The sequence below is a fragment of the Zerene cesonia genome, chromosome Z (assembly GCF_012273895.1).
Source record: "Zerene cesonia ecotype Mississippi chromosome Z, Zerene_cesonia_1.1, whole genome shotgun sequence".
Classification (NCBI taxonomy): domain Eukaryota; kingdom Metazoa; phylum Arthropoda; class Insecta; order Lepidoptera; family Pieridae; genus Zerene; species Zerene cesonia.
Window position 1 is genome coordinate 801,057 of NC_052122.1, and position 9,938 is coordinate 810,994.

The 9,938-nt window shown below is 31.6% G+C and overlaps 1 protein-coding gene across 1 annotated transcript in view; it reads left to right on the forward strand.

The window, feature by feature from the left end:
- Positions 1 to 681: 681 nt before the first annotated feature.
- The window catches only part of LOC119835552 (proton-coupled amino acid transporter-like protein CG1139), a 41,446-nt gene continuing 32,189 nt past the window's right edge, over positions 682 to 9,938 (forward strand). The window contains exon 1 of the mRNA XM_038360455.1: positions 682 to 825. Coding sequence (XP_038216383.1) covers positions 760 to 825 — 66 coding nt within the window. The 5' untranslated portion in view covers positions 682 to 759. The remainder of the gene's footprint in view (positions 826 to 9,938) is intronic.

Below are 9,938 nucleotides of genomic sequence, written 5' to 3' on the forward strand. Positions count from 1 at the left end.
TAGTATTTCACGAACGTTTCCTCGACATACTTTTTATATAAAGCAATCGAATTCCACTTTGATAAAGACACTCGATTGATCTTCACATCTAAAACGTTAAAGTGATAGTTTATATGTCGCCGTGAAATTGTAAAAATATACATAACGGTATATATAATATAACTAGCTAGATTGTAGATATCACCTTAAAATTACAAACAACGGCAGGTTACAATCTGTCGAACAGTAATAATCTGACGAAAAATCGTATACCATAAACATTTGCATGTAATTCAACACATTTATTTTCGTCCTATAATTGGGATTTGTCTCAGTTATGTACTATGCCGAAAATTTAATTTTCCCTTCCAACAGGTGCAGTTTCAAGTCGCCTCTTTAATGCGAGTTTTAACCGAACCTAGCGTAACTCATTTTCTAATATCACTTTCACATCGATAGATCATAATCTCGTTACGGATCCCAATTTTCCTACAGATTACATTAAACCTGACAATATTTGGAGTTTAAAGGTGACATATACAATAAATATAACATTTAAATTATAATAATATTGATACATCCTCGAGGAGAAAATTGATAAGGTTGAAGGATCGCGTGAGCCGACTAAGGTTTAGGGGTGCAAGCGCAGTGACGTCACGCGCTGGTCCATTAATACTGCGCAAGCTCTCGCGCCTCGCCATTCGTTCCCGTGCGCGCGAACTGCGCGCCGCGTTATCTCGTGCTCGCGAATTTTACATTGCGTGTGTTTTGTGCTTCAACATGTCGAACATATTAGGAGAGATGGGCTCCCAAGTGGGGTTAACGCCCGCACGACAAAACAAAAAGGTAAGCTAATTTATTCACGTTCATACTGTAACATGCGAAATTCTTACCGCACCGCGGTGCGGCACATTAAACGAATCCTTTCAGTATTTTTTGATTTTGCGAAGTGTGTGCCGTAAAATGTCTTGATAGTTAGCGATGGTATTTCGAGCCCAAAATCCGGCAGCGATCGGAGAACGGACGGTCTCATGGTCAGCCATAAATAAACCATATATCCAAATACAATGTCAATATATCGTGATTCTATTTCGTTTGCAAATAATTACTGAAATACACAATAGACGTAATTTTCTCGATCATATTTACGATTAGCTAAAATTTTATAAAAAATGTGTTGCATTGTTCTCATGTCTTTTATCTCCTTTAGGATGTAACTTTCTATTTGCTATTTATATGGTTTTACAAAAAATATTTGTTCGTAATAGGTAGCTTCTATGATAGGTATAATTCACAATTTTCTTTGCGTTCCTAATTTAGTGAAATCAAGGTCAAAATAAATAAAAGTAAATAAAATATTCCGATAGATATAATATGTTAAGGAAATAGCATTAATAGAAGCAGAATATTTAATAAAATAATTTCTAGAAGCCGCTATAATGTGACATTCCGCGACACTCGATCGCAATTATTGTGTGACTAATCTGCCATTGGAATAATTTTCAAAGGAACGTCTTTACACCTTAAGCGGATGAACTGTTACAAATTATGTTATTACTACTGTGTAAATTTAGCAAATTTGTTAAAAAAACCAATTTTGCTTTGCTTTCTTCATCTTATGAGGACCATGGTTGCAAACATTGAGAAGATAGGTATTATTTTATTTTGTTTCATGAATCAGGTGATGATATTTAGTTAATGATATGTTTCTTATAAGAAAATAATTATTCTACGTATCGAAGAGGGTTTTCAATTAACGGTTTGTGTGTCACTCAAAAACCTACTGAATGGATTTAGGCTTACTGATGTACATACCTACTGGTTAATATTTTAGCTGTTTTTATTTATTTAGTTACTTGAATAATATACTAAACAAAAATACTTATAATATAATATTATGCAGACAAATTAAATTATGAAGATTTCAGGGTGAAGGGAATACAATCTAAGCCAGTATGTTTCTTGTTGCCTTTATTCTATTTTTCCTTTGTATTATAAATGCAATTTTTAAAAATAATCAATGTCAATGTTGTCTCTTTGTGTGGTTATTAAAGTTCAATATACCTATTTATATTAGTTGATGAAATGGTCTTTCATCGAGTTAAGGACGGATATGTTAACTCGTTTACCTAAAGCTCAGTTCCGCTGAATGCGTTTTAATGTATTGCAGTGAAATCGGCCGTAAGAAAAATCCACCTCAATATTATTAGATTTTTACACAATACTTTATACGAGTCGTTCAGTTAAATAACTTTAAAAACGAATCTACAAAATAATCTATACATAATTGTTGTTCCCTCGCGATAATAAGATTTTGTTAGTACGTACTCTACCGGAGGCTTAGCCTTAATATGTATGTATGCGATGAAAAGTACAAGAACCCATGACCTCCTAACCCGATCGAATGGAACATACTATAGATTTTGTATGAAATCAACCATATATAACATGAAAAATCCTTTTCTGGTGTAGGTATACGTCGGTGAAATTGCATTTAAAACCACGCATTCGTTTTACCGTAACGTGTGTTCACACATAGAACAAATCTTCAAAAAACTTTTAATATTAATTTCGCCTGAAAGCCTTTAATGTATAGGTATCTCTCATTTATAATTCCATGTAGTAAATAAAGATTTTATATCAGTGAGATAATTCGAGGTCGTCACGGCATTTACATGTTTTTTGGCTCAAACCATAACAATTTTATTTCAACATAAAATGATTGAAATTCGTACATAAAATGTTTTCATGAACACTAACTCCTCTGAAATCATCAACCTCGTCATCATCATCAGCCCATATATGTTCCCACTGCTGGGAAACAGGCCACCTATGAGGGCTCAGGCCATAATCTACCACGCTGGCCAAGTGCAGGTTGGCAGATGTCACATATCGTCGAACTTTTGATTCTTGGACATGCCGGTTCCCTCACGATGTTTTTCTTCACCGTTTTAAGCAGTGGTGATGTTATTCACATGTGCAGATAAATCGAATAAATCGATTTATTTCCTCTGAAATGGCTTCACCAATTTCTTATGTATGTTCCATAAGAACAAGAACAGGTCACAAAATGTTTTTTACCCCTAGGGCCCGCTAGTAATAAATAATATGAAAACGATACCATAATTTTACAGTAACCTAATTGAAATTCATAACAATGCATACGTCATGGCGATGTCGTAAAAAACCCACGCGGGAAGTTGGAATCGTTAATGTGTGAGCTGGATAAATACTATTATAGGTTATTAATGAAAATTTCCTTAAGATTTATATTATTTTATTTACCTGTCACCAAAATGGTCTGTTTTTGACCGGCTACGCCAACAAATGTGCGAAAATTAACTCGTTTCAATAAAAAGGTTTCGTTTCAATTTCTCGTTTCAATTTCTATAATTCATCCATTCTGGTTCAGAGGGATAGACAGTTACATAATAGATAGAACAATTCAGTATTCAAATAACATTGTATTAACGTATATAATTATGAATTAAAACCACATGATTCATTACGATTATATTTTCTATTTCATCCTTACAGCGCATTTTCAGTTATATAGAATCACGTTTTATTGTGAACAAATGGGTATATAACATAATAGAAATATTGAATTTGTTACGGAAATAATATACGAATGAGATTTTCCTCGACATTCTATTTTTAGTTATCTACAGAGTAAGATGAATATGAAATTTCTATGAAAACTTTCATTGTGTAAACGTATCAAGTTAATACATAGTCTAAATTTAGCATTTCACATTTATCCAACACTAAGATTTCTTTCGCGGCTTCGCTCGCGTGGGTTACAATATTATAGATGAGGAAAGTTGATTTTCTAAGAGACAGTATCTACTACCTAGTAACTTTTTTACGACTTTTTAGAAATCTCCCTAATTTTTAAAGATGTATCAAGAGGACACCTAGATTAATTACATACTCGGGAATTTTTATTTTTTTCCGCGGCTACATGCATTGAGAGCCATTCTTAATAATTATTTTCGAATAAAAATCAAAAATCTAGCCTATAAGTTGTACATAGGACTGTACGAAATGATCACAGTAGTTGTAACGAAATTTATGCACACGTAAACGGACAAACAAACGTTCAGACAAACAGAATAAAAAACTGTTCTATTATATATGTAAAAACTTAAACTGTAACATAAGACATTTTATCAACAGCGCCAATGCTGCGGATAGAATCTCATATCACATTCAAACAATATGTAACATGATTATTGCTTTCTTGTTTGTAATGCATATTGTAAGGAGTAAGCAAAGAATTCATTTTTCACTCGCGGCCGGGTAAAGGTGACTCGGTGTATGTATAAAAATGGACGATACTAGTCCATCGTATAACGGCCTACGTCACACATATTATACTATGCTAAAGAGATTTAAGAAACACGGGCGTCATCCTAATCTCTAATATATAAAATGTATACAAATTGACTTTTATGCACTATAATTACATTTACAGTTATTAGTTATACATATACATACAATAGTATGTAGTTTTACGCAATGAAATTATATTTACGTATCTATTAAACGCAAAAAATTTTAGCAAAGTGTGCCGCCCAAAACCCAAAGATATTGTAAATCCTGTTTAGTCATGTAGTAAGAAAAGTCGCCTTTATCTTAATGTAAGTTTTGTAATGCCATAGAACTTTTTGTGGAACGTATTATTAAGTACGATGAGGATAGGTAATTATAAAATGACGATTTGAATGTAGGCAATTAGTGCAATAACAATATGATTTTGATTCATTATAATTAGCAAATTCAGGGACATATTAATTTAATTTTTCCTCTTAAGTCGATTAAATGTAGTTAAGATATACAAGCAATTAGAGCTGCAATATATAAATATAATATGAAATATATCCGAAGTCGCTCGAATTCTATAGGAAAAATGGAGCCTCAGTATTTATATTACGATTTATCGTACATGTTTAATTTGTTGTAAACATTTAGCAATATTTTAGTAATTATATTTACATGTACATATAGACAGCTTAAGTTAGGAAAAGAAATCCTTTTGTAAATATAAATATGCAATTAACCTTAATTTGTAATAATATTCTTTTAAATATATGTAAAATGTCATATTAATTACACCATTTATAAATCAACGGATTTTAACTATTTTGTATTCGTCTCCGCTAATTGGAAGTAGCCAAGTAGCTAGCTTCGTATAAATATGAGGTACCCTCGTTTATGCTTTGCTTATTTTAAATAAATTAGCATTAATAAACGGCATTAATTAATATTCGAAACCTTAGGTTTAGAATGACATAATTACCTGATAGATGCACTCGATAACGCCGTGTCATGGCCGACGTGATTTTGTGACGCGTCTAGTATATAAATTACAAATGATTAAATGCTATTCATTAACATTTTTAACGTTTTATTTAATCCATGGAATCCTTTGCCTTCGAGAGTTGTTGTGCAATATGGTAATTTGTTATCGTATAACTATTTGTTTGATCGAGCGAAGCTTTTTTAATCTCTTATATTCAATGTTAATCATTAGATAATAATTGTAATTTTCTTTCAAAGAGACTAATGGTGTATTCTATTACACCTACCTTCTTTATACAGAAATTAATTATAAGGGAATTTGTATTGTAGGTATAATTTCTGCAATCATTATTCAGTAATAGAAGTCTATCTGGATTAGTTTCTGATATCTGCTGTTCGCGAATAGGTAGTTAGTTTTAAGATTGTTTTAAAATATACAAAATTAACTAAATTCATTATCAAATAAAATATAGTGGTTCATGCTGTTGCATAATATTATATTGTTACCTAACTAGCTGTTCGCCCAGGCTTCGCCCGTGGTACATAATAACCTAAGTCACTAAGTGAACTTGTAGCTTTCTAATCGTGATTATTTTTAAATCGGTACAAATAGACATAAATACAAAAGTATCATCTATAATATTAGTGTAGATAATAAATACAAGCCTATTTTATTCTTTTTGCAGGCATGTCAAAAATCCATTTAAGTCAGCGATTTTTTTGGTTCTCAAATATGCCGGTTCATCATGTTTTCCTTCACCACATTATATGTGTCCTCGTTAATGTGTACATAAACGCAATTGTTATATCATTATGACATTAAAAAAATAATAACTCAATTCAACTTAATCGTGAAATTGTATTAAATATGTTATTCTGATACAAATCAAGTGCCTTTTAATCTCCAAACACAATGTAAAATATTTAAAATAGTTTGCTCGTGATAAACGTGCGATGATTTTAATGACAAATTACTTCCCAGTATTGTTATGAGGTTATTCATTGGACAAAAAGTGAGGATACGTGTATGAAAATAAAGATGCGATTTGGAAATATGTTAAAAGGTAGACGACATGATATTTCAGGCTGTGTTTGAATGATCGGCCCGGTTGGAACAGGGGTTAGTGACCCTGAACTCTTTAGCCTAAGGATGTGGATTAAATCCTTATTGTTTTCAATGATTGTACAGTTTTGTGTAAATGGAAATATATCTGTCTATTTTCACGTATTCCACGCAGTGTAAAGAAGGTTAATCCAATAAAAGTTAATCAGCAATTTTCGGAAATAACCCCAAAAGAAATTATGTTTACATTAATTCAAGTTTGTTTTTTCATAATGTATTAAAAAACTTAATAGTTTTTGTCGAAAAAGCATACGGATTTAATTGAACAAACATTTTTTTCTCATTATGTGTGAACTCATATGGGATGGATGGTCAAAATTATGATTAAATCTATCTTTAACTGATAAATACCTTTACTTTAGGTAAACTTTACGTTTCTCTTAGCAGCTCATAGATGGATGGTTTGAAGAGTTCAGTATATCTTGAATTTCGAAGTACGCGATGATGCATAGATAGCTATTGAATAAACACTTATGATATTTAGCGAAATTAAAAGTAGGTCTACAAGTTGTCGAGATAAAGCCAAGGGTAACGGCCCCCACAAGGATGTTGATAACATTCCTCTCTATTCATTAACTATTTTTTTCCTCTAGTCTAGTCAATGTGACGAAAGTAGGTACTTATTCCGATGAACTTTATTAACTTTTGACTGTAAACACTACGTTAGTCAATCGATTTATTTATTCCGCTTATAGCTTTAGAACTTTAATAATTTAATAATTTTTAGAATTTCAATCATTTTTGTTAGTTTGCAATTGTCTGCCCTTCAATTCTGATAAAAGTATATACCTAACTAGTAGTCAATATATTGATTCAAAGGAACTCGATGGCTATGTACCAAATCTATACAGTTATAATATTCATAACAAATCATATGATAAGTGAAATCATGAAAGCATTTTTTTTAATCTCAATTTTTTTTATCATAAAGAAAGAATCTTCTAAAATATCCAAGAAAAGAAGTAATCAATGAAGACTCTGTGCCTTGTCTCAGTTTTACGTTTCCTCTACTCAGATTTACTTTTTCTCGAACCAAGAAACAATGGTAAAACTCAAAGTCGTCATGGAAACCATAGAATCACGACAAATGCAATATGTACAGATAAAAAGCTTTTATACATAGATAAGTAGGTCGCTACTCTGGCTTACGGCAGACGTACCGGCTATCGAGTAGACAGGAGTTGTTTAGACAAGTTAGATATCCTGTGAACGATGTCAGGGTTCTCTGAATTATCCAATAGAGACAGCAAGACGTATGTTGTGCAACTCAGACGCGACATGTTATGTATTTTAGTATTTGGACGTATCTTGGTAGTATTTGAACGAAATTGAATTGGTAATTGTACGGAAATATAGCGTATTATTTCTCTGTCAATCGGACTCACGCTGGTTCCCGACGTTCCCTAAACGACATAAGGCACTCATTTCGCTGTACTGCTTTTGGTTCTTGTTGTTAAGTATTTGAGGTCTGGTACTTAATTTTAAATGAATATGGGATATGTATAATATGCATAAAGAAAATATTTCAATGAGTGTGCATGGCGAATTACTTATTTGCGTAGCGAATTTTGCAATGCGAAAACATTTTATTTTTCTCTAAGGTACGAAACGCGAGGAAGATTTTCCAAATTACCATTGCTTACCTGTTTATCTTAGTACGGTTTTTGGTAGGTACATGTCGAATTAACCACCGATTTTATTTTTATTACTTTCATCAGAATAAACTCTCTAATTGCGTATCAGCCTTATAAACAAAAACATTAAGCTCATTGAATACATACATTCTTGAAGGGAAATTATTTATATATCATTTCCGTCATAGAGTAATGAAGCATTACGCAATGTTCGAAGATCAATAACAGTTCCATTAACAATATGTTATGATCTTGGCCTTGCTGGGGTTTAATTGGCCGCCCCCTAATGCACTGGCGGTGCATTTCATTCCTTGCTTGATTAAATCGTCATATACTTTGATGACAGATTGACGCAATTGGGAGCTCTGTTCTATTCGGTATGTTGTCCCATAGATTGATCTATCTTTAGATTAATTTCGATTTTTGAGAGATATTTCAATGACAAAACCTCGTAAGGTATAACGAAGAGGTGAGGTTATGAAATTACTAAATAAGACGACATGGTACCTGATAAGGGTTGTCGATTAAACAACTACTTCTGGAATAATATTGTGTAATTAAAAGGATTAAAAATTCTCTAGTGTCCCATTTTCACAATTTTCATCAGATCATCTCAGAACCCACGAGCTGATTTAAATAATTATAAAAACAACTGTCCTATTACCTTAACATATTATACCTACAGCCAAACAAATACCAAATATCAAATGTATTCTATGTCATATTTATTATCCAGGGATATATAGATCTCTCAATATATAAAGGACTTTTTTAACTAAAACGAAGTTGGTATGTAGTTACCACACTTAAAATTTCACAAGTCACGTGTATCGAGGTAACATTAATTAGGATACGCGTACAAAATCCTCGTTTATACTTAATTAACGAACCGTTTGAACATGATTTTTTGTAAGAATTGCTTTTTGCGTATTGAAGAGGATTATTCATACAAAGTTTTTTTTGTATCGGATCTAAGCGGAAAAAATACTGATGATACTTGTTTGTGTTAAGAAAATATTCATTAAATCTATGTGTTTAAATAAATAAATATTAATATTAGAACAGGCGTACTCGAATTAGCTGTTTATTTTTATACATATTTATGATATTTTTCACATTCTATTTAAAATAGGTGCTAAGATATCTAGTTTCTATTTCATTTTTCAAACGATAAAGTTGTAATTAACATTGTCAACCACTAGGAATAAACTGCGTTTCTTCCATTATATATTGTGTCAATACAAAATAGAAAATAAATGAATACCTAACGCGTCATCGCAAAAATGCACTCGTTGCAAGACTTGTCAGCCACAATTACAAGCGTTTTTAATTCAATGCATTGATTGAGTCCGATTTATATGGAAATATAGGTTAAAACAATGTGGTTCATTCAACAGTGACCTTCAATGATTAGCACGCGAAGTACAATACTCGCTCCACTGTTTCTTTATTTTTATTCAATTACTATTTATCATTGTGGTAGAATTTTATTTTATTTAATTGCGTAAGATACGAAGTTCCTAGTTGCCATTTTTCTTGTAATGTGATCGGAGTATTTTTAATTTCAAAATTGGTATTTAGTGAATGGAAATTATTAATTTAAATATGTATTGCACATTTGAAATGTTTAAACTTTTCCCCTTTTCAGAAATATGTAGAAGAAGCCATAAGATTTCTTTTTAAATTAATATTTTTAAAAGAATAGTAATATGCTTCTGTCCAACGTCGGTTTATGGTGATCCAGGTGATCTTGAAGACTAAATAATTTTAATTTTTAAATAGGATATACGAATACCTAAGCGTGAAACGGGAAATTATATAGATGTATACTTAGTCTGGCCATAAATACTGTTACACTTAATTATAAAAAAATATTACATTTGAATTTCGAATCTGTC